Raw genomic sequence first — 25,817 nt, 5'->3', positions numbered from 1 at the left:
GTAATCCCAGCACTTTTTGAGGCCGAGGCAGGAGTTCAAGACCAGCCTGGCCAAAGTAGTGAAACCACCGCATCTACTAAAAATACAAGAATTAGCTGGGTATGGTGGCACGCGCCTGTAATCCCAGCTACTTGGGAGGCTGAGGCACGAGAATTGCTTAAAGGGAGGCTGAGGTTACAGTTAGCAGAGATCACATCACTGCACTCCAGCCTGGGTGACAGAGCAAGACTCCTTCTCAAAAAAATAAATAAATAAAAATACAAAAAAAATTAGCTGGGTGTGGTGGCATGTGCCTGTAATCTCAGCCACTCAGGAGCCTGAGGCAGGAGAATCTCTTGAACACGGAGGCAGAGGTTGCAGTGAGCCGAGATCATGCAGCTGCACTCCAGCCTGGGCGAGAGAACAAGACTCTGTCTCCAAAAAAAAAAAAAAAAAATTAAAAATTAGCCAAGCATGGTGGTGGGTGCCTGTAGTCCTAGCTACTCAATAGTCTGAGGCAGGAGAATCCCTTGAACCCAGGATGTCAAGGCTGCAGGGAACCCCGATTACACCACTGTACTCCAGCCTCGGTAACAGAGCGGGACCCTGTCTCAAAAAAAAAAAAAAAAAAAACTCAAAAAGGAAATCTTTGTTTTTCAGCCAAGCAAAATGATCATTAGATATTATCCACTCTTAAAGGTTAGCCTAGGTTCTGAATATAGAACCAGAAGCCAGCTGGGTGCGGTGGCTCATGCCTGTTAATCCCAGTACTTTGGGAGGCCGAGGCAGGTGGATCACCTGAGGTCAGCAGTTCAAGACCAGCCTGGCCAACATAGTAAAACCCCGTCTCTACTTAAAAAAAATACAAAAATTAGCCGGGCATGGTGGTGGGCGCCTGTAAGCCCAGCTACTAGGGAGGATGAGGCAGGAGAATCACTTGGACCCGGGAGGTGGAGGTTGCAATGAGTCAAGATCGTGCCATTGCACTCCAGCCTGCAGAACAGAAGCAAAACTCCGTCTCAAAAAAAAAAAAAAAAAAAGAACTAGGAGCTCCAGATTTAACAATTAACAACAATGTAGAGGCTAGGCATGGTGGCTCATGCCTGTAATTCCATAATTCCAGCACTTTGGGAGGCTGAGGCGGGATGATCGCTTGAGCCCAGGAGTTAGAGACCAGCCAGGCCAACATGACAAAACCCCATCTCTACCAAAAGAATACAAAAATTAACCAAGCCTGATGCCATGTACCTGTAGTTCCACCTACTTGGGAGGCTGAGGTGGGAGGATTGGGAGGCTGAGGTGGGAGGTTCGCCTGAGCCCAGGAGGTTGAGGCTAAAATAAACAGTGATCTCACCACTGCACTCTGGGCTTCTGAGGGTGACAGAGTGAGGCGCTCTACATCTTTGCAAGAATGTGGTATTGTCTGTCTCTTCATTTAAACTTTGTTGGGTAGTGGTGTCTTACTGTGTCTTTAGTTAAATTTCTCTTGTGAAAATGATTTTGAATACCTTTTCTGGTGTTTATTGGCCATTTGGATAATTGCCTTTTTGAAATGTTTGTTCAAAACTCTTGCTTATTTTTCTATTGGGCTGACTGTATTTTTCTTATAATTTGTAGTTCTTTGTATATTATAAATATCTTCTTCTCTATAACTTTCTCATTTTCAGTGGTACCCTCCCCTGCCCACTCTTTTTTTTGAAACAGGGTCTGGCTTGTTCTATTTCCCAGGCTGGAGTACACTGATGCAGTCATAGCTCAGGATTAGAGTTAGGTTAGGGTTAGGTTTACTGTGTTGTTCAGGCTGGCCTTGAACTCTGGCCTCAAACAATTCTCCGGCCTCAGCCTCCCAAAGTGCTGGAACTTAAGCGTGACCTACTGCACCCAGCCTCAGTGTTGTCTTCTGACGAATAGTTAATAATTTTTGTGTCCTACTGAAGAATTCTTTGCCTCCAACAAATTCGTGAAGAGAGTTCTGTTTCTTTCCGTATCCCATCTGTTGAAAAGACCATTCTTACTGGACTGTAGCATCACTTGTCAAGCAGGTGTCCATATATGTGTTGGTCAGTTTCTGAACTCTCTTCTCTTCCATGAACCCATTTGACTATCCTTGAACCAGTGCTACTCTATCTTAATAAGTACAGCTTCACAGTAAGTCTTGATAACTGGTGCACAGGTCCTCTGACTTTGCATTTCTTCTGTATTGTGTTGGCTGTTCTTAGCCCTTTGTGTTTTCATGTAAATTTTAGAATTGGCCTATAAATCTTACTTTATCATATCCTCTTTCCTTTTTTTTGGTAGCAGCAGGGTCTCACTATGTTGTATCCAGGCTGGTCTTGAACTCCTAGGCTTAAGCAGTTCTTCCACCTTGGCCTCCCAAAGTGCTGGGTTTACAGTTGTGAGCCCATGTGCTCGGCTAAATCTTTAATCTCACCTCTTTTTAGCAGTCTAGGTGGTATATAGGTCAGAAGTCCCCAAATGTTTTGATTATGTACCCCTGTAATAACAACATTCTTAATCTGTTTCTCCAATGTCTGTATGCTATCTTGTTTTAAATTGTGTACATGTACTAACATATTAATATTTACGTTGTGAAGTTTGCGTGTGCCTACTTTGGAAACCACTGATGTGAACATTTTATTTGAATAGGGAATGGTGGTAGAGGGGAGACTCAGTGTTCACTATAGAAGATATTCCTGTGTTTTACATGCTGTACATTGTTTCTCAAACTATTTTAAATTATTTGACCTCAAAGGTCCATGGAGGGCATTGATTTGTATATTGTAAGTGCTTATCGATTGAATGAATATCCAGTGTAGAATGTGATCTTTGGGAATTGTCTGGTGCTTCTTTTTTCATTGCTCTAGGCTACCTTCAGAACAGCCTCTTCCCAGTGTTAGTCCAGTCCAGCAAGGAGAAACATGTAATTAATGTTGTTTACAAACGTATTATTGCATACCACAGTAGGCAAAGTGTGTTAACAATCATTATCCCTGTGCTGTATTTGGAAGAGTCACTCGTGCACGCATTGAAAATATACACTCACGCTTTAAAAAACACACACACACTTAATGTGGTTCAAGATAAGACTTTAAATACTACACAATTAACTGCCTGATTAATGGTAGATAATTAATGGTAGAGTTCAGAATGGGAGAAGATTACTTGATAGAAATAGTATTGTGAAGTTGCATGCAGGCTGGGTGTGGTGTTGGCTCGTGCCTTTAATCCCAGTACTTTAGGAGGCTGAGGTGGGAGGATTGCTTGGAGCCAGGAGGCAAGACCAGCCTGGACAACATAGTGAGACTGTGTCTCTAATTTTGAAAAAGTTAGATTTTGAGTGGTAGAGATTTGGATAGGCGGAACATAATTCCAAGTTAAGGATTTGAGCCAAAATAAAGGACAGTAATGACAGAACAGTCTAGAAGGGTAAGTTTGGAAAGTCTTTGAATGCCAGCCTATGTGGGTTTAGATAATAAGCCTGTTGTCCCAGCCCTATTTGTGTTACTTTCTTCAACAAATACTGAAAGTTGTATTCCTGGGGTCAAAGTGTTGGTAGCCGCTGTGAAGTCATGAGAAGGAGTATTCTGGTAGTGAGTTCAAGTAAGGCTGCTAAACCACCAGTGTCATTATATCAAACCAGTTGGGGATCTTTGTTATTTGTATTTTATGAAAATTAACCTCAGAGTGTGATATTAGGAAGAATGGAGGCAGCAATCCATGTTAAGGAAGATCTTAAGCAAAAGTTTGAAGTGTCAGGTACTGAAGACCCGATAGCAATGGTTGTAACAGAAAGATTATAGAAAAGGGATCAAGGGACTTTGATCGGCTTGGATATGGATGGGCATTGGAGATGGAAAAATTACTTTGAAAAGCCAGAGTTCAAGAGAGGATCCAGAGGGGATCTTAAGTTCCATATCAAGTTTAAAGCAAAAATGAAAGAGTGAGATTAAGAACTCTTTGTGAGTACAGATAGAAAAGAGAAGGCAGGACCGGGCGCGGTGGCTCACACCTGTAATCCTAGCACTTTGGGAGGCCGAGACGGGCGGATCACGAGGTCAGGAGATCGAGACCATCCTGGCTAACATGGTGAAACCCTGTCTCTACTAAAAATACATTTTAAAAAATGAGCCGGGCGTGGTGGCGGGCGCCTTTAGTCCCAGCTACACAGGAGGCTGAGGCAGGAGAATGGTGTGAACCCGGGAAGCGGAGCTTGCAGTGAGTGGAGGTCGTGCCACTGCACTCCAGCCTGGGTGACAAAGCAAGACTCTGTCTCAAAAAAAAAAAAAAAAAAAAAAAAAAAAAGGCAGAACCACAGTTGTAAGGATTTATAGGGAGAAAGATCCTGGTTAGGAGGGTTAGATAATGAGTATTGAAGTGTGACAGTTAAAAAGAAAAAGTAAGGTATTTCAGGAGGGGAGTTTGGTTTAAGTGAAAGTTGACTTTTTTTTTTTTTTAAGAGAAAAGAGCCTTGCAGATTTCACAATGAAAAGGGAAGAAGAGGTCGGGTGCAGTAGCTCACGCCTGTAATCCCAGCACTTTGAGAGGCCGAGGTGGGCGGATCACCTGAGGTCAGGAGTTGGAGACTAGCCTGGCAAACATGGCGAAACCTTCTCTACTAAACATAAAAAAAACTAGCCAGGCGTAGTGGCCTGTACCTGTAATCCCAGCTACAGGAGAATCACTTGAAAACGGGAGACAAAGTTTGCGGTGAGCTGAGATCATGCCACTGCATTCTAGCCTGGGCGACAAAGCAAGACTCCATCGCAAAAAAAAAAAAAAAAAAAAAAAGGAAGAGGAAGACAGTAAAGAGGGCAATTGAATGTGCAACAGAGACATTTTGTGGGGGTGCACAAGTAGGTTAACTATACTTTTTTTTTGAGACAGAGTCTTACTCTGTTACCCAGGCTAGGGTACAGTGGCACAACCTTGGCTTACTGCATCCTCTGCCTCCCAGGTACAAGTGATTCTCCCGCCTTGGCCTCCCGAGTAGCTGGGACTACAGGCGTGCGCCACCACTCCGGGCTATTTTTTGTATTTTTAGTAGAAGGGGGGGTTTCGCCATGTGGGCCAGGCTGGTCTCGAACTCCTGGTCTCGAGTGATCCTCTCGCCTCGGCCTTGCAAAGTACTGGGATTATAGGCGTGAGCCACTGCACCCGGCTCAACTATACTTTTTAATAGGATGAAAAACTCTTGTGAATACTGGCAGGCTGTATGATTAACAGAAAGATACTTCTCTGCCACAAAGAGTGTTTTACAATGTCCAGAACAACTAACACTAAGCTTAACATTATTTTATTTTATTTTATTTTATTTTTTTGAGATGGAGTCTTGCTCCGTTGCCCAGGCTGGAGTGCGGTGGCACAATATTGGCTCACTGCAACCTCTGCCTCCTGGGTTCAAACTATTCTCCTGCCTCAGCCTCCCAAGTAGTTGAGACTACAGACATGTGCCACCACGCCCAGCTCATTTTTGTATTTTTAGTAGAGATGGGGTTTCACCATGTTAGCCAGGCTGGTCTCGAACTCCTGACCTCAGGCAGTTTTGCCCGCCTGAGCTTCCCAGAGTGCTGGGATTATAGGCTTGGGCCACTGTTCCGGCCTTAAGCTTAACATTAAAAAAAAAAAAAAAAAAAAGCCCTATTAAGTGGTTCTCTTTCTCTCTCTTTTTTGTTCTTTTTTCTTCAAGGTAGAAATCAATCTATTTTTAGTTTTTGTTTTTGTTTTTTTTTGAGACAGTCTTGCTCTGTCACCCAGGCTGGAGTGCAGCGGAGTGACCTCAGCTCACTGCAACCTCCACCTCCGAGGTTTAAACGATTCTCTTGCCTCAGCCTCCCGAGTAGCTGGGATTACAGGCTCCTGCCACCACACCTGGCTAATTTTTGTATTTTTAGTACAGAGGTGGGGTTTTGCCATGTGGGCTATACTGATCTCAAACTCCTGACCTAAAGTAACCTGCCTGCCTCAGCCTCCCAAAGTTCTGGGATTACAGTCGTGAGCCACCATGCCTGGCTAAAATCAATTTAAATGTTTGGACATTTTATATAATTCATCTTGCCTTTGTGGTCCGGTTATTTTGGGCACTTTTAAGGTTAAATAAGTGTTTGCTGAATGACCTAGTGAATAATGGCACATATGTTAATGAACCAATATTAATATTAATACCAATATTGGTGCATTGGTACTAATTGGAACATGGTATGTATTAATCTGAGGGAATGTCTTCTAGCCTAAAATTACAAGTACAGTTTTACTCTTAATATTTTAAATAGAATTTTGTGAAGAGCACTAACTTCTCCTAGGGGTTTAGGGAAAGTGGGCAGGATAGGTAATCTGATCATTCATTGATCTTATTGCACTTAGTTATTTTTGCCCTGCATTTGATCTGAGAACTAGAGGTGACATTCTTTGGGTAGTAAGGAACACCAGAGAGAAGTGAATCTATAGAAACTTGCAATAGAGGTTGCTAATGAGCTCAACTATGGATTTTAGCCCCTGTAGTAGTACTTATATAACATATTATCTTAAAACCTAGAGATTAAAACAATAAACATTTGATATCTCACACTATTTCCATTGGCTGGGAACTTTGGAGCAGCTTAGCTAGGTGGTTCTTTTTTTTTTTTTTTTGAGAGAGAGTTGCACTCTGTTGCCAGGCTGGATCGCACCGTGGTGCGATCTCGGCTCGCTGCAACCTCCGCCTCCCAGGTTCATGCCATTCTCCCACCTCAGCCTCCTGAGTAGCTAGGACTACAGGTGCCCGCCACCGTGCCCATCTTATTTTTTGCATTTTTAGTAGAGACGGGATTTCATCATGTTAATCAGGATGGTCTTAGCTCCTGACCTCGTGATCCACCTGCCTCAGCCTCTCAAAGTGTTGGGATTACAGGCATGAGCCACCGCGCCCGGCCTTTTTTTTTTTTTTTTTTTAAAAGAGATATAGTCTTGCTTTGTCACCCAAGAAAGAGCGTAGTGGTATAGTCATGGCTCACTGCAATCTCCACCTTCAGGGCTCGAGCAATCCTCCCACCTCAGCCTCTCAAGTAGCTAGGACTACAGGCACATGCCACCACACCCAATTAATTTTTGGATTTTGGTCTCAAGGGATTCCCCTGCCTCAGCCTCCCAGAGTGCTGGGATTAGGTGTGAGCCATCGCACCTGGCCAAGGAATTTGTGGCCTTATAAAACTACCACAGCCCCTTATTTCCAGGCTAATCCCATTGTATCAGATATTTCATTATGAAATTTCTTTTGGGTTTCCTGTTCTGAGATTCTGGCTTAGACTGTAGATGAGTTCTGACTGTAGTACTAGTTCTCAACCAGTTTTTCAACTAGAAAGGATTTTGGACTCTCTCTTTGTGCTCTGTTACCCGTGTTTCTTCACCGCAAATGTTAGCTGGGAAAAATAGTAACTATAGTATAATAACGAGGTTTTATTTTCAGCAGGGATTCTTTACTCATAAACTCTAACTTCTTGTGAGCATTTTTTTTTCTTTTCATTGCAAACTCTGTGTTTTCATTTAATTTGTCACATTAGTTCTGATTATGTAACTTTAATTATATGGAAACATAATGCAGAAGAGAAGCCATTCTCCAATGAAGACAAATTATGTTTCAAGGTTTTAATGGAAGAATATGCAAGTTGAGCCCAAATTCCATGTTCCAGATCAGTCTTAAAAAGTTTGGGCTTGTTCTTCAGCCAACAGACCTGAGAAGAGACATGGGGAAATGTAAAAGTTGGAAGGGGTCTCATCATTCTTTCTCTTATGAAATTAAAATAATATTTTAGACTAAAGCTCCTTTGGAGCTAACACGCTAGTTTTGAATTAATTTCCCCATTTTTAGCTTTGTCTCTTAAGGCAGACAATTTTTCATTCTGTTTCCTTCTATGCCTTTGTTTTATAAAGAGGGATATACTGTTCCTGTAGCCTGTCTCCTAAATACAGCTTCCTGTCATCAGATCAAGGTAAAGGCTTTGTTTTTCTCCTCTGGTGGAGACAGATGAGTGTTCACTTAGCTACATGTTGTCATATTGGTCTTACTAAGCTGTGTGAGGTCACATACTACCTGAGCCATATTCAGCAGTCTAACCCAGTCCTCCCCTTCTTTTCTTACTCCCCAGGGAAAGGAATGAATCCAAACAGCGAGAAACTCTCCTCTCCCCACCTCCCCCAACCCCATAATGTGCCTCTCTAAAACCCTTGCCCTCACCCACCCTACGGTGAAGACAAAATATGAATTTTTTTGGTTACAGAATCCAAAGAAGTACTATTTTTGTATTATTAGCTTCAGGATGATACATAAATATCAAGAAACTAAGAACTAGGCTACGGACACAGATCAGTTGATACTTAGGGATGTTTTGGATAAAGTTTTGGGTTTTTAAATCTCTTAATTGATGTGAATGCTTTTCAGATACTTCCTTCTCTCATGTTTGTAGAACAAAAACTAGCATGGTTCCATGTATTCTACTTACTTTTCTTGTGTTCTACCCTGCTTTGCTGTTAAGAATTTCAAGAAGAGGCCGGGCGCGGTGGCTCAAGCCTGTAATCCCAGCACTTTGGGAGGCCGAGACGGGCGGATCACGAGGTCAGGAGATCGAGACCATCCTGGCTAACACGGTGAAACCCCGTCTCTACTAAAAAGTACAAAAAACTAGCCGGGCGAGGTGGCGGGCGCCTGTAGTCCCAGCTTCTCCGGAGGCTGAGGCAGGAGAATGGCGTAAACCCGGAAGGAGGAGCTTGCAGTGAGCAGAGATCCGGCCACTGCACTCCAGCCTGGGTGACAGAGCCAGACTCCATCTCAAAAAAAAAAAAAAAAAAAAAAAAAAAAAGAATTTCAAGAAGGAATAGATTTGGGTCAAAACTTTCACACACCTTCCCTGCACTATGGTACCTCGGCCAGAGTTATTTTCTTACACTGTTTTGCAGTAAAGAGTGTGATTTTGTTTGTTTGTTTGTTTTGAGACAGTGTCTCACTCTGTCTCTCTACTCAAGGAGGCTGAGGTGGGAGGATCACTTGAGTCCAGGAATTTGAGATTACAGTGAGCTATGATCACACTACTGCACCCCAGCCTGGGTAACGAGATCGTGTCTCAAAAAAAAAAAAAAAAAAAAAAAAAAAATCTTATTCAGGCAGCAGAGATAGAAAAGAAAATCTTACTTTGCTTAGAAGAATAAAGACAAAAAAGAGAGGCTGTCATAAATATACCATTTAGTTATCTTTCTTGGGGCGGAACAGATTTGAGTCTATTCCAATTAAATGTCATGTTAAAAATTAAAAATGATGGTTGGCAGACACAGAGTACAGTACCAGTATTGATTCTGTCTCCTGTCTGTCTCATTGAAACTGTTGTCATGGTAATGGTCTACTTATGCGTAGTATGTGTTGAACGTTTTTTTTTTTTTTTTTTTTGAGACAGAGTCTCTGTCACCCAGGCTGGAGTGCAATGGCATGATCTCGGCTCACTGCAACCTCCGCCTCCCGGGTTCAAGCGATTCTTCCGCCTCAGCCTCCTGAGTAACTGGAACTATAGACACATGCCACCACACCTGGCTAATTTTTGTATTTTTAGTAGAGACGGAGTTTCATTATGTTGGCCAGACTGGTCTCAAACTCCTGACCTCGTGATCCGCCCTCCTCGGCCGCCGAGTGCTGGGATTACAGGCATGAGCCACCACGCCCGGTTGAACGTTTTGTATACTCTACAGCTCTAGTGAGTCAAGCGACTTATAAAAATTGGGGACATTTCAGATTTTGCAATTTAAAATACACAAAGGTTCTAAATATAGAGTTGTTTTGAAAAGAGTGGCATGTGTTGAAGTTTTAAACACTATTCTGTATTAAATCCTTAGAGTTTTTTTGACAGGCTATTGATGAAGATTCACCCAAACAGGAAGTTTTCAAAAACTCTTCCACTAAATGTTAATTTTCAGCTATAGTATCTGTATCTATCATCATTTCCTAAGATCGTAAGTGCTACAGATGCCCCTTATGGAAAACTCTGGGAAACTATTGTGTTTGTCTGCATTAATTTTCCCCCTTTTTGTTTGGATGCTTAAAGTATCCATGAAAGTGGAATCAGTGTAATCTAAGAGCTGATTTATCGACACTACTATTTCATTTAAAGTGAAACTTTTTCCTCTGTATCTAAATTTGACATGTTCTTTAAGATGTAGAAAGCTAATTTTGAGTAATGGAGACCTACATTTTTAACATAAGCATTTTTAATTTTAAACAAAACATGTAGCACAAAGCATGGCCTTTTATTAAATGAGTAAGTCTAGGTCTGAGGGAAAAACATCTGTGTGTTTTCTGTGCTGTGCTGTGCTGTGGCAAGGAGTATGCAGCTGTGGAGCCTGTCATCCTGGCCTGCTTATTTTCACTTGAGACTTTTGTATGGTGCAAAAAGAGTCTTTAGAAAAGCCTAACTTCACTACTGTGTGCATATTATAGTCTTGGCGGCAAGACGCACACAGCTGCCAGTGCTTCCAGGGTAATGAGACATTCAAGAGCATGAGAAAGGGACAAAAGAATAGCAAAAGCTGTGACCACGTGAAAACCAAGTCAGATTCCCCATAGTATGGCCTTCTTCCTCCCTCCCTCCCTCCCTCCCTCCCTTCTTCCGTCCTTCCTTCCCCTTCCTTCCTTCTCCTTCCTCCCCTCCCTCCCTCCTTTCCTCCCTCCTTCCCTCTCTCTTTTCCTTCCCCTCCTTTCCTTCTTTCTTTCTCCCTCTTCCCTTCTCTATGTCTTTTCTTCTTTCTTTCATGGCTAAGTTAGATTAAAGAAGTAATGAACAAACTTTCTTTTCTATCCACAATATTGCTTAAGGTATTCTTTGTATTCTTCCATGTCAGGCATACATTTTTCATTATCTAGCAATGTCTAGCAGTTCATGTTGCTACGTGAAGGGAAATTGGATAGTGTGTTGGTACCAAGGTTCACATATACTAAACCAGATTTGATGGAACTAATGTTAAGAGAAAAGAATCTAGAAAAGTATATATTGGGTAAAACATTCTAGGAGTAGTCAGGGTTTCTCTAAAGCTGAGGCTATATGTTGAGCATTTTGAACATTGTTACTGTTTTTTAAAACCTGGAATCAGAAAGCTATACATCACCTTGACTTAGCAACTTCAATGAGAATACTGTTTTAACCCAGCTCATAAAAAATAAGTGAATGAGCCGGGTGCAGTGGCTCACGCCTGTAATTCCAGCGCTTTGAGAGGCCAAGGTGGACAGATCATGAGGTCAGGAGTTTGAGACCATCCTGGCCAACATGGTGAAACCCTGTCTCTACTAAAAATACAAAAATTAGCCAGGTGTGGTGGCACACACCTGTAATCCCAGCTACTCAGTAGGCTAAGGCAGGAGAATTACTTGAACTGTGGAGGTGGAGGTTGCAGTGAGACTAGATCACGCCACTGCACTCCATCCTGGGTTACAGAGCGAGACTCAGTCTCCAAAAAAAATGAAATAAAATAAGTGAATGTTGGCCGGGCATGGTGGCTCATGCCTGTAATCCCAGCACTTTGGGAGGCTGAGGAGAGGGGATCACTTGTGGCCAGGAGTTTGAGACCAGCCTGACCAACATGGCGAAACCCCATCGCTACTAAGAATACAAAAATTAAAGGCATGGTGGCGCACACCTGTAGGCCCAGCTACTCAGGAGGCTGATGTAGGAGATCGCTTCAACCTGGGAAGGCGGAGGTTGCAGTGAGCTGAGATCGTGCCACTGCATTCCTGATTGACAGAGAGAGACTCTGTCCCAAAAATAAAAATAAATGCATGTGTTCTAATTTGGGAATGACCACCCTTGGGAATAGAATGTTGCTAGTCAGACTTTTTCCAGAAAGGTGATAACAAATAATGTGCTTTGTTAAAAGAACTCCCTGTGGTGAGTTGTATTCTTTTCTTACTAATAACTACAGTGCTGAAGAGAAGATAATTGGAGGAAATGTTCATTCTTTTATTTTCTACCTTTATATTATTGGAACAAAGTAAGAAACAGGTTTCTGTTGAATTTTGCCATTTTAGAGTACTCAAAATGAAGATGATTTCATGTGATCCCTGACAGAGACATTATTTAGTTGCTGGTCTGTAGAAGTTAGTAAGAATTCAGAAGTCTTTAGGTCAGCTACTGCTGCTACCTCAGCCATCTGCCCAGGAATGGTCTGATTGACAGTGGATGTCCCAACTGGCAGCCCTGGACTACTACTTAGCTGGCCGTAATGAGCACAAGTTGCTAGACTTGCCATCTCTCCAACCTAGTGAGGGAGCAAGATGGGCTATTGCTGATGTCACTTTCAGGAAACAAACAAAAAACATGGCTACATCTTTTTACCTTTTTCCTCCTAGTTATTCAATATTAGAAGAACAGTCTGACACCTAGCCTACTAATCTTTGTAATGATCCTCATGTTAGACATTCAGGTGATAATGGGCATAACCATGTAGAGAGATAATGAACTTCAGTGGAGATGCTACCCAAAATCAAGATGGGAACATAGATGTTATTAAAAGACTGTCAGAAGGTTAAAATTCTTCTTTGGGTAATGACAGGGACCTCAATATTTAGAGAAAAGGCCAAACATATCATAGCTACATGGGCCTAGCAGTATGTCAAATGTTGTAAACACTTCTGTAGTCTGTAGTTAGAAACCACCGAAAGACAGCCAAGCTATCCTGGAAAATAGCTATAGTCTTCAAATTGTTTGTGACAGTTATTTAGAAGATGCTGATTGGTTCATAGAAACAGGTAACAATGCATATGTCATACTAGACAACTTGAGATCACTCCTTTCAAACTGTGAGCCTTAAGAACCCATTTCCTTACAGAGATTCAAGCCCTGTGGAAAATAAAGCTGTACAAGTGGAAGAGCAGGATATGAGCTGAACATATTGTCCTCAGAGTGATTTGGTACTGGTATTATAACTATTCTCTTACGGAGGATCCAGGTTGCTGTTCTGACCTTGGAATTTGTATTCTTGACCTTATAACAATGTATAAATTAGACTGCCTTGTATGTTATCTTCATCTACATGGTTATTTTGGTCATCAGCCTGCCTCACTGAGATATCAGTAAAACAAATAAGAATGCAGATCCAAAGATAAAATGTATAACATACTGAAGAAGGAACTTCTGCATCTCTGAAATAGAACACCATGTCCCACTGAGGACTTATTTGTATGTGAACTTTTCATACATAAAATCTTTCATATGACTAGCTGTAACCTGACGCTTTAACATGAGTTGTGAAGTCTGTTAAAATCCTTTTTTTTTTTTTTTGAGACGGGATTTCACTCTTTCACCCAGCTGGAGTGCAATGGCATGATCTCGGCTCACTGCAGCCTCCACCTCCTGGGTTCAAACAGTTCTCTTGCCTCAGCCTCCCGAGTAGCTGGGATTATAGGCACCTGCTACCACGCTGGCTAATTTCTGTATTTTTAGTAGAGACAGGGTTTCACCATGTTGGCCCCGCTAGTCTCAAACTCCTGACCTCAAGTGATCCACCTAAAGGGGATCCTGGCCTAAAATACATTTTTGATAGAGCAACATAAGTTGACAATAAATATATTTTAAATGGTTGTCAGAGGCACTAAAGAGATATGATTTCCTGTTATTGACCACTTGTATTGATTACTCTGAATAAATTAATAAGAAAACAAATGATGCTAAACTGCCTTAAAGAAAAATTTAGAAGGAAATTGCCAGGTGCAGTGGCTCACGCCTATAATCCCAGCACTTTGGGAGGCCGAGGCGGGCAGATCACCCGAGGTCAGGAGTTCAAGACCAGCCTGGCCAACATGGTGAAACCCCGTCTGTACCAAAAATGCAAAAATTTGCCAGGTGTGGTGATGAATGCTTATAGTCCCAGCTACTTGGGAGGCTGAGGCTTGAGAATAGCTTGAAGCTGGGAGGTGGAGGTTGCAGTGAGCTGAGATCATGCCACTGTGCTCCAGCCTGAGTGACAGAGCAAGACTCTGTCTCAAAAAAAAAAAAAAAAAAAAAAAAGAGAAAAATTTAGAAGGAAATTGTGTTGGTCATCATTGTTTTCAACACAAGACATGAGTTTGCATCCACAGTACAACAGATGAACCAAACTTCCCCTGACATTCCCATACAAGTGTTTTGTCTAATGAAGTTTTGCTGTACCTGTTTTTGATTAACAATATCTCTTCCAGAAAAAGGTAGACTTATAAATGACAGTTGTTTAAGGTGTATTAATAAAACCACATTTTGAAATTAACATAGGCTTCAACTGTATTATATACTTGGGTCTAATTAGTGGTTGTTTATTAGAATTAATAGTATTTCAGGGAAGAAAGCTCTTAAAGTTAGATGTTTAATATGTGACTTTTTTTCATTTTGCTTACATTAAACATAATTATAATTGGCACTCATTTGCATTTTTATTTTGCAGTCTCTTGTTTTCAGCAGCCACTGTAAAGCAGTGAGTGGCTACTCAGACCAGGTCGTCCATCAGCGGAGATCAGCTACCTCCTCTCTGCGTCGCTGCCTGCTCACTGAGCTGCCATCTTTTTTGTGTGTGGCCAGTCCACGAGTAAGTGCCCCAGGAGGGAGGAGATTAAATAGATGGTAATAGGAGAAATAAACCAATTTTTAAGGGATTTATTTCTTAAAAACAATTGTTTTAAACTATTTGGACTTTAAGAAACATATAAATTCTAGTATTTTAAAAGGTGGGCATTTGTGGTTCTGGCTTTCCCCAGACAACACTTATACTCACCTTCATTTGTTGATTTCAGAGTAGTTTATGGTAGATAGCTTCTTTTTATTTAGTCAGGGGCTCTAAACTATGGTAGGAATAAGCCATCTGTCAGGTAGAATATATATCACCCAACAGCAGGGTCGGGGCGAGGGAGCCATTTGTCACCTGTGTTGAGGTTTTTGAGGGTTTTCATGGGAGGGGGTCAGATTGGTAAGGATGGGGGGAGATTTGATCTGGTCATATCACCTCAGTACAGTCTCCAAATAACAAGAGGAAACATAACACTCCAGCATCAAGAACCTTCTCAGTGTTGTGTTTTCTTGCTTTCCGAAGCAGCCTCGCTTGGACTGTCATTCACATGTCTGTTCCATCTGAAAAGTGACTGTTGTATCTTCTTTGCTATTCACCTTTTATCCACTGTTATTTGCAGATTAGGGTTAGTTTCTATTGTGGTTTCAACTTTGAGCAGTTGTCTGCATCCTTCCTAATACACTGTTTATCAAAATAGAGCATTCTTACCATTGCTGACAAGCATTGCTGCAAAGGCTTTAATTGGCACATTGGGGTTGTTTACTTTGCCTACATCTTCCATCCTCTTTTTTATCCCTGTTGATCAGAGCCAGACGAAAGATCTACGAAGAAGGGAAATAATCCAACTGTGGCCACGTTCTGTGGTTAGAGCCAAGAATGAATTTCTGTCTTCCCAGTTCATTTCTTTTTGCTCCAAGAGGCAACTTTCAGTTAGCCAGGAAGCTCTAAGAGGTTGACATTTCTTACCCTTCTATGTTTTTCTCTTGTTTATCCACTCATCTTAACAAGTGTACTGTTTTTACAGTTTTTTTTTTTTTTTTTTTTTTTATGTTTTTGAGGCAGGATCACACTGTGTCACCCAGCCTGGAGTGCAGTGGCATGATTTCAGCTCATTGCAACCTCGACCTCCTGGGCTCAAGTGATCCTCCCTCCTCAGCCTCCCAAGTAGCTGGGACTACAGGTGCACACCGCCACTCCTGGCTACTTTTTAAATCTTTCGTAAAGAAGAGGTTTTTGTCATGTCGCCCAGGCTGTTCTCGAACTCCTGAGTTCAAGCAATATGCCTGCCTTGACCTCCCAAAGTACTGGGATCACAGGTGTGAGCCACCGTGCCCGGCCTATTTTCACAGTTCTATTCAAAGAAGAAGGAGCCTTTTCTATCTTCCTTGTTAATATTTTTCTACCATTATTTTTTATCAGCTTGCGTTCTTTATTTAGTTTATCAAAAGACAGAATCCGCCAGGGGACCCCTAGAAAGATGAATCCTGTTGACTCCTGCCTGCCTAGATTTCTGTCTGCTGCTCCTGTGCAATATGAGTTTAATAACCCTTGTCACTATCAACTTTGTTTGGTTTATACTAGTTATCTGGAAAGTATTTGGGTTTTGTACATACCCAACATGTTCTTCCAAAGTATTCTTGGTCTTAGAAGCTTAAGTTGATGCAGGGAAATGCACTTTTTCTAGGAAGCATTTAAAGCCAAGTGCTTCCATAGAAGGCAGTCTTCGGTCTTTCATGGTTGTATGGTTGGTCTTGTTCTCTTAGTATGATAGGTGTATATACCAAGAGACCTAATAAGAGGAAGTTTAGATTTCTTTTTTTTTTTTTTTTTTTTTTTTTTTTTTGAGACGGAGTCTCGCTCTGTCGCCCAGGTTGGAGTGCTGTGGCCGGATCTCAGCTCACTGCAAGCTCCGCCTCCCGGGTTCACACCATTCTCCTGCCTCAGCCTCCCGAGTAGCTGGGACTACAGGCGCCCGCCACGGCGCCCGGCTAGTTTTTTGTATTTTTTTAGTAGAGACGGGGTTTCACCCTGCTAGCCAGGATGGTCTCGATCTCCTGACCTTGTGATCCACCCGTCTCGGCCTCCCAAAGTGCTGGGATTACAGGCTTGAGCCACCGCGCCCGGCCGGAAGTTTATATTTCTGAGAGAGGCACATCAAGTCTTTTTTAACTTCTCCTGTTCCCAGTGTTTTGTTTTTTGTTTTTTGGTTGTTGGTTTTTTGTTTGTTTTTTGAGATGGAGCCTTACTCTGTCACCCTGGCTGGAGTGCAGTGACACAATTTTGGTTGAATGCAGCCTTCGCCTCTCAGGTTCAAGCAATTCTCGTGCCTCAGCCCCCCAAGTAGCTGGAATTACAGGCGCATGCCATCACACCCAGCTAATTTTTGTACTTTTAGTAGAGACAGGGTTTCACCTTTTTGGCCAGGCTGAGCTCAAACTCCTGACCTCATGTGATCCCCCTGCCTAAGCCCCCCAAAGTGCTAGGATTACAGGCCTGAGCAGCTGCACCCAGCCTGTTTCCAGTGTGTAAGGAGCCAATAAAGATGAACTATCTTGGCCTGTCATTGTATTTATTTGTTTACCTGAAAGTTCTTCATTTGTTACCAGTTGGATCTCCCCAAATATCTATAGCCCACCACTCTCAAGAACAGCGCCGCTCTCTCACGCATGCATGTCCCATCTGTACTACTTCAGTATTGTTTTTAGAGGAGCCAGAAATCCCAGCTACCATGCCTGCTGCTGCTGTTTCTCTCAAGAAAAGTAAATGTAGCTCGAGGAAAACTCTTAATTACTGTGAACATGTGTTGGCAAGCAGGGAGCAGGAGAAAGCTTTTATCGTTTGGCTGAAAGCCTGCTCCTTTCCCACTTGGCCCCTCTCATGTTTGTAGAGTTTCTTTACATAGCTAAACCTGAAAATGGGAGTAATTACACCATGATTAGGAGGACAGGAAGAAGAGTTTAGGTATCTCTGAATATTTCATACACAGGTATACAACTTTTACCTTTCAGATCAGTCCTAGGGATTCAAATCAGTGAATAAGGCAAAATGTCATGAGATACCCTAATTATCTTATATTGACTTCTAACCTATCTGTATTGGGGGAGAGAAACTGATGTCCTTTGAAGCCAACCCTGGCCTTGAATTAGGCAAATTAATATCTCTGACACATGCTATGAAAAACTTCAGGGTCAGTTCAGGAAGAACTGTGCCACTATGGAAGGAATTATAGGAGTTGTTTTATCATTAGCTGAGGAATTAATTCTGCAGGGTTAATAAATTAAGGCCCTAGGAATTCTTACCAAAATACTGCAGCGCTTGGAGCGGTTACGCTTCCTTCACCTAGAGCAGGAACATACATGTCCTCAGGAAGGACGCGCTGAACGCTTAAGGAGGCAGCCCCTGAAGGTACTGTAGCTTCAGAAGTTAATGAAGCAAGAAAGGGGTTAGCTCCTGTAGGACAAGAGGGAGTATGCATTTTTTGTGGGGCGGGAAGAATGGTACGTCATGCTTCATCTCCCCTTCTGATCAAATCAGAAGGTCACTTGGGGTTAGCAGAATAGTGGGAGGCTGTCTGGGATACAGCTGACTTAGAAAGCAGGATTTATTCTAAGTAGATTGTACATTTTTGCCCTCATTTGGACCTCATAAGTACATTGCTTACATACTTACAACATGACATTGTATGATTCTGCATATATTAATATCTTGATCCTGGGCTTCTGGCCAAAGAAGCCTGTCAAAACATGCAAAAATATTTCACTAAGAACAGTGTCTTAGAAACCTCTCAGCATTCAGTCCTGGACCTGGAAGGGTGTCATCAAAATGTAAATTGAAAAATGGATGAAAGTTTATAAGTGGAAAAAGTTGTTTTGTTTTTAAACTATAAGAGTGCCTAGAAATGAATCCCAGGCAGAAAAACCATTCTTCTTGTGTGTCTGTTCTTTCATGCTGAGATTCTGGCTTTTGGCTTTTCATCTCGAGAATATGAGCACAGAGTCTTTATGTAAAAAAAATTTTTTTAATCAAAACGGTTATCTGTGAATATAAAATTGGTCTGTATGATTTTTTTTTTTTTTTTTTTCCTAAGACAGAGTCTTGCTGTGTCACGCAGGCTGGAGTGCAGTGGCGCAATCTCATCTCACTGCTGCAACCTCCACCTGTTGGATTCAAGTGATTCTATCACCTCAGCCTCTCGAGTAGCTGCAATTATAAGCAGGCACTACCATGCCCGGCTAATTTTTGTATTTTTAGTAGAGGCGGGTTTCACCATGTTGGCCAGGCCGGTCTCGAACTCCTGACCTCCGGTGATTCACCCACCTCGGCCTCCCAAAGTGCTGGGATTACAGGTGTGAGCCACCGTGCCCGGCGGTATGAGTCTTACTAGAGAAGACTAAATATGCTTTACTCATCTAAGAGTATGCATGCTGTTCAAGATACATAGAACTGGTCATATTTCTGTAGTGTACACTATTACTTTTAAAACTTTTTATAGAGGTATAGCTGCTATTAATTTTGCAGGTCTGCGACACATATCCTACAGGGGAGATGTCTGCTCTGACCCAGAATCTGCTGGGATACTGCCATGTCAAGTCATAGAAGGGAAAGAGACCCAATTTTCATCCATCTGCTTTGTATTCCCATATTTATTTGCTTTTATTTGGTCCATATTTATTTGCCCGTGCTCATTTATTCATGGGAAAAATGAATAAGTTGGAAGCAAGAAAACAAGCTCCTTTTTTTACCTTTTTTTTTTGAGACAGTCTCTCACCCTATCACCCAGGCTGGAGTACAGTGGCATAGTTTTGGCTCATTGCAACATCTGCCTCCTAGGTTCAAGCCATTCTTGTGCCTCAGTCTCCCAACTATCTGGGATTACAGGTGCACGCCACCATGCCAGGCTAATTTTTGTATTTTTTGTAGAGATAGGGTTTTGCCGTGTTGGCCAGGCTAGTCTCGAACTCCTGACCTTAAGCGATCTGCCACCTCGACCTTCCAAAGTGCTGGGATTACAAGTGTGAGCCACCACGCCCAGCCGAAAACAAGTTCCTTCTGGAGAGGATAAAGGTGTTACGAGTTTCTGGTACTGTTTGGATAAACTATTTTTGTTGTGAACTGGTTTTGGAACTCCAGGCCCAGTTTGCTGTGACCCTCTGTAGTTTTGCATCTGGACTATAGATGGCACTGCTCCCTAGCAAACTCAGTTCAGCTTCATCTGCAAGCCAGAGTATTCTCTGGTTATTGGTAAATGATGCTCTTTCTGTCACGTTGGTACCCTCCAGAGGCACCTGCAGCCCCGTGGTCAGCTGTTTATATGCCTCAAGGCAGTATTTCTCAAGGTTCAGCTTGGGATGCTGGGGTGCTTGTCAAAAACATAGATCTGTTGGCCCCTCCCTCAGTTCTTCTGTATTGAAATCTACACTTTTGATCTGCTTCAAAGGAGGTCCTTATGCATACCAAAACTTGACAGCCATTTCCCTAAAGCTTGATCAACATGAAAATAGAAAAGTTAATAGCAAGATCAAGTTCCCTCGGTGCCTAACTTCCATGAAATAATAGAACTACCTAACTAGATACAGCCAGTGTTTTATGTTCTGATCTCTCCTATGCTGTGGCCCTTGCTTCTCATACCCTGTTTCTCCCCATGTCTTAGTCTAGCTCTAGGGTTCTTCTGAGCAATTCTGCGTATGCAGATTGAGTATCTCATCCAAAAATCCCAAACCCAAAATGCTCCAATGAGCATTTCCTTAGTGCATCATGTAGGCACTCAAAAGTTTTAGATTTTGGAACATTTTGGATTTTAGATTTTCAGATTAGGGATATTCAACCTGAAATGGGCTTTGAGCATTTTTGTCAGCGTGGGCTTGACAGATAATCACAGCCTCCACATTTTAACAAAAGCTAGCCTTGTCATCTTCAACAAGTTCCTTACCAATTGACTTCACAGGTATCCAAATACTGCCTGTTAGAGTAAGAATAAACCCAGATAGCCAAAGAAGGATAAAATCTGTATTTCTGAATTGGCGTGAGCCCTCTACTCCATTGAGTGAGCAGCAGCTGAGTATTGTTTGGTTACACCTTGTATTGAGATAAGAATTTGTGTATAGCCTTTGGCCAAGCCAGGAAACGAATCTGCTACTCTCTGGCAATTGCTTCCCTACTCAGTTCCCTGCCCTCCCCACTCCCCCTTCTCCAGTTTACCGCCTGAAAGAAAGTTTCTCTTTCATTAGGTTTGTCAGTCAGCAACCTGGTCAGGGAAGAGGAGAAAGCTGTCGATAAATTTGGGAGCTTTGCCACAAAAGCATTAAAGATGACTTTAAATATGCCAGGCCAATATTCTTTAGTTTTTAAATGATGTCTGACTAGCTGCAGCTCCCTTTCTGTCATCACCATCATGCGTATGGCTAAGAGAACTTTGCCAAGAATAGTATCTAGCAGTGAAGGAGGTGGGAAAATGATCAGATATATATGCATGTAATAGAGTTATTGTTGACTGGTATCCTGGTTTGTCTGCAAACTCCAGCTGTCTTTGGATCTTTAGTTTGTTTGCAGGTTTCATGTTATAAGAGGTTGGCTTTTTATCTGGAAAAGCTCACTAAGTCATTAGGGACAGCTTAGTGTGCCAGAACAGGTATTTAAAACCACTAGTCTAAGAACCATCCACATTAGTCTGATTTCAAAGTTGAGGTTCCCAAAAGGCATAGTGTGTATGGACAATGTGAAACAGCCATCTCATGTGAATCTTTAACTGCAGGTTACCGCCGTACCATTGGATTCTTACTGCAATGACCGAAGTGCAGAATATGAAAGGCGAGTTCTAAAGGAAGGAGGGAGTCTGGCAGCCAAGCAGTGTTTGTTGAATGGGGCCCCTGAACTAGCTGCAGACTGGCTAAATCGACCATCACAGTTCTTCCCAGAGCCAGCTGGAGGTCTGTGGAGCATCAGGCCTCAGAATGGCTGGTCTTTCATCAGGATTCCAGGTGAGTTCTCAGTTCTCTTGGAATATGTTCCTCGCTTTGGCAAGGGGAGAACCAGGGTTCTCTCCATGTGGTCCTTTCAGATAGTTGGAGTTTACTGTTCTTGAGGTTTCTACTTCCTTTTTTGTCCTTAGTAGTTTATAGGTAAGAACATTAGTAATTTATGATGAGTGGAGAGAGAAATATTTTTAGATTTCTGCTTAAATACACTCCTTTGACATGCTTACAGCTGAGAAAGAAATGCCACTCTTAAAAAGAAAAGGTAGAAATAAACTTAGTAGGATAGGCTGTAGGTCGAATGAGTACGGTTGTCTTGTGCCATTGCCAGTGGAATGAATGAGAATGTTGTCACTCACAGAAAGCCTAGTTTAAATAGCATAAACAGTGTCCTACATGAAGCACTAGAGATATGAATGATAACAAGAGAAAAACAGTGCATTCTATGCCAAAATACTAGCGGATTCCCAGATCCCCTAGGGTCAAAGTCAAGGGTTGAAAGGAAACTATGTTTTCATCTTTGCTTTAGTGAGACTACTTTTAAGGAAACTGAACACAGAGAATTCATAGGCTCACGTTCTTTGCTTACACCTGTAGGCAAACTGGAGTGGTAGCTTGGAGCTATAGTGTTAGTTTTGGTTGTCCAGATTCTCTGACATTTTGACTGTATTCCGGTTTTGTTTGTTTGTTTGTTTGTTTGTTTGTTTTGAGATGGAGTCTTACTCTGTCGCCCAGGCTGGAATGCAGTGGCATGATCTCGGCTCACTGCAAACCCTGCCTCAACCTCCCAAGTAGGTGGGACTATAGGCACCCACCACCACGCCCGGCTAATTTTTTGTATTTTTAGTAGAGACAGGGTTTCACCATGTCAGCCAGGATGGTCTTGATCTCCTGACCTTGTGATCTGCCTGCCTTGGCCTCCCAAAGTGCTGGGATTACAGGCGTGAACCACGCGCCTGGTCGACTATATCCCTTTTACTGGCATGTAATGGAAATAAACTAGAGCTAAGCATTGAACAGAGGTCTTCTTCTGTCTCTAAGAGATAACTGGATTCCAGTGTGCAAGGCCTGGTTTTTCCATTTTATTTTGTCAAGTGTCAAGGTGTTTGCACCAGTCTGTTAGTAGCTTGGGAGTGCTTTGAGAACTCCAAGATGTCTTTCTGAGTATCTGAAAGCAGTATTACACATGGCCTTGTAGCTGACTTAAAGCACATGAAAGCAGTGAGTGGAAATAATATTGTTTGAAAATCGGGGGGGGCAACCTAAGTGTAAAGCAAGCTGATAAGGAAACCACAGAATCCCAGGCAAGAGATGAGCACCGTTATTGAAAGAAGCAAGATAGCACCTTACTTCTTTTTTCTCCCTTCTTCATTCTGGCTCCTAAGTTCCCATTATAGGAGTAGATGGCTTATTGCTGGCGTTGTGGGAATCTCTTGTGGCTTTTCCTGTTCTTTGAAAGAAAAATGGACCTTGTTTAAATAGCAGGAAGCGTCTGAGTTCTTTTTGCATCGATAAAAAGCACCAGCCTCACTGGCTGTTTACTGTGAGAACCAACCAGCTCCTCACCCCATTGTGCTCTGTAGACTAGCTGGGACAGGGCGGGGGTTGGGGGTGTCTCACTGGAACCCTTATTTCATCTCTTTCCTTTATACTTTTACATTTTCTCTTTCCCTGAGAAGGGTTGCTTCCATATTCCTTGAGAGACTAACCAAAATCTTTTGGGTTTCACACCTTTTCTTCTCCATGTTTCACCAGAAAGATGTACAGTCCCTTCAAAAAGTCCCCTTTCCTGGGAAAAAGGAGATATTATTTAATCTTCTGCCCTAATTTTACTGCCATAGGATACATTCTTTTTATCGCTGAACAGGATTTTACACTGTGGATGGTAAAAACCTATATCTAAATGAAAGTACTATAAGATTATACCATAGGATTGTAGGAAAGTTTGTAAGAGAGTATGATAGGTTTGTTCATTTCAACATTTTTTAAGCTCCTGTTTTATTTATTTTTAGCACCCAAGGATCCAGAAAGCTCCTGTTTTAAAGAAGGGGTTGGACACAGGTTTGACTTAGCAGAATCAGCTGGATTTCCAGAGAATTGTGTTCCTTATGTCTCTGTATCCTGCTTAACAACAGGTGGAGCTCTTGTCCAGTGCAACTTAAGTGACTTCTTAAAACTTGGCTAACAAATGCCAGCCCCAGAAGTCACTCTAGGGTGTTCAGAGAAAGAAACCTGTTTTTCCTGCATATCTTATTTCCTCCATTTAGCATGCTTACCAGCAAATCAGAGATAGTGTTCATTGCTTAAGTGTTTTAAGGCTGTTGCTGAAGTGTTTCTTCTTAGTCCTTTTCCTTCAGGGCAGTACAAAGAAATCCAGTCCATCCACTTCTCCCTTCCCCACCTACACGATAACTAGATAACAAGCTGACAGCAGGTACCACTTCATGCTTCCTTTAGTCGTAGCAGAGTTCTGTCTTTATAAGTATATGCACATCTTCATTTCTGAGCTTTTCTAATCCTAGGAACAGTTCATTCTGATTAGTAAAGTAGATGTGGGAAGCAGGACTGTTTGAAAACCATTGAATCATGATTTAGTTTCTCAAAATTCAGACATAAAACAAATTTGTATATGCATTAACATTTGTGCTGAGAGAGTATATCTAAATGGAGAAAGAAGATAAGCAGGCTACAGAAATCTTACGAACTTAGCTTGCCCACTCTCACTCAAGGGCTGAAAAATATATCGTCTTTTTTTTTTTCACCTTGTGCTTTTAATGAGAACAGAGAGAAGTATAATATCTAAAGCTGATTGGTAGCTCTGTGGTGAATGTTTAGGAGCTATCAAAATTTTTTTTTTTTTTTTTTTTTTTTTTGAGACGGAGTCTCGCTTTGTCGCCCAGGCTGGAGTGCAGTGGCGCGATCTCGGCTCACTGCAAGCTCCACCTCCCGGGTTCACGCCATTCTCCTGCCTCAGCCTCCGAGTAGCTGGGACTACAGGCGCCCGCCACCTCGCCCGGCTAATTTTTTGTATTTTTAGTAGAGACGGGGTTTCACCGTGTTAGCCAGGTTGGTCTCAATCTCCCGACCTCGTGATCCACCCGCCTCGGCCTCCCAAAGTGCTGGGATTACAGGCGTGAGCCACCGCGCCCGGCCAAAATTGAGAGACCTTAGGGAATTCAGTTACTGGAGAAGGGTAATTGTGGTAAGAATAAAACCTTAAAAGTTGTTATGAAAGCTTTGCTGCCTGCTCAGACTTGGAATTTATACAGTACTCCTTGTCTGGTGCCAGGGAGAGGGCTTAGCAGTCAGTTCTGTCCCAGCTGCCGTCATTTGATTGTGTTGGTAAGGAGACCAACAAAAAGAAGAGCATTTCAATAATCTAAACAGGACCAAACAAAGAGACTGAACAAAGGTGTGTGCCACAGTGTCAGGGAGGGGGTGGTGGAAGGAGACATGGCCTGGCAGCATTCTGAAGGTGGGAAATGGCAGGCTGCAGTGCAGAGGGAGTAAACAGCCAGGACCTGTGGCTTTGTAGCAAAAACAGAGTGGCCAGTGATTTGTTATGGTGCTGTCAGCACATCCGTTCTTATTCTTTGTACACAATAATTGTGCATTTGGCAAATTGTGGCAAGAACAGAGAATGACTGTTGAGAACTTTTGGATTGCTGTCAACAGTCAGACTCTGTCATTATGAAGAAATGCCATAGGTTCAAACCCAGAAACTGAGGAGGTACATTGTGTTTTTCTTAACAGTTTTTCTCTTTTAGGTGTTAGTTGTCTACATAATATCTCTGTCCTTTCTCCCTTTTTGTGTCCTATGGCCACTTCCACATGTACTCTTACCCAACCCCTTAAGCCTATACTCTTCCCCTCTTAATGGCAGCAATTGTTCAGGGCATGTTTATGGACCAGTCTGCAAACAGGAAACTCTACTTCCTGAATATGATGGGAGTTAAATGATACTAACTTAATAAGATGAAAATTTGTGAGTTAAGTGTTCTTTAAAGATCTGTTGCTGAAATGCTTTTCTTGTGAGAAGAGGAAGGAGAACGCCCAAGTTAGTGAGCGAGAGGAGCTTCATTGCGGAGAAACTCAAAGTCAGTCTTTCTGAAAAGACCTGCTGTCTTTATTGAATTAACATACAACTAGGGTTAATGACATTTACCTGCCAACCGATTTGCAGTCCTCTCAGAGAGCTAGTTTTGGGTTTAAAAAAAAAAAAAAAAAAAAAGGTAGGGGGCTGAGTACCATGGCTCAGCACTTTAGGAGGCCAAGGCGGGAGGTTCCCTTGAGCCCAGGAGTTCAAGACCAACCTAGGCAATATGG

General features: G+C 42.2%; 1 protein-coding gene across 4 annotated transcripts in view; it reads left to right on the top strand.

Annotated features, from left to right (window-relative positions):
- The window catches only part of INO80 (INO80 complex ATPase subunit), a 140,623-nt gene that overhangs the window by 75,932 nt on the left and 38,874 nt on the right, over nt 1-25,817 (top strand). For all 4 annotated transcript variants that reach the window (XM_008016982.3, XM_008016985.3, XM_008016984.3 and 1 more), the window contains 2 exons: nt 14,401-14,541; nt 21,272-21,497. In XM_008016982.3, the coding sequence (XP_008015173.1) occupies nt 14,401-14,541; nt 21,272-21,497 (367 nt within the window). The remainder of the gene's footprint in view (nt 1-14,400; nt 14,542-21,271; nt 21,498-25,817) is intronic.

The sequence above is a fragment of the Chlorocebus sabaeus genome, chromosome 26 (genome assembly GCF_047675955.1).
Source record: "Chlorocebus sabaeus isolate Y175 chromosome 26, mChlSab1.0.hap1, whole genome shotgun sequence".
Classification (NCBI taxonomy): domain Eukaryota; kingdom Metazoa; phylum Chordata; class Mammalia; order Primates; family Cercopithecidae; genus Chlorocebus; species Chlorocebus sabaeus.
This window is presented reverse-complemented; position numbering and strand designations above follow the sequence as displayed.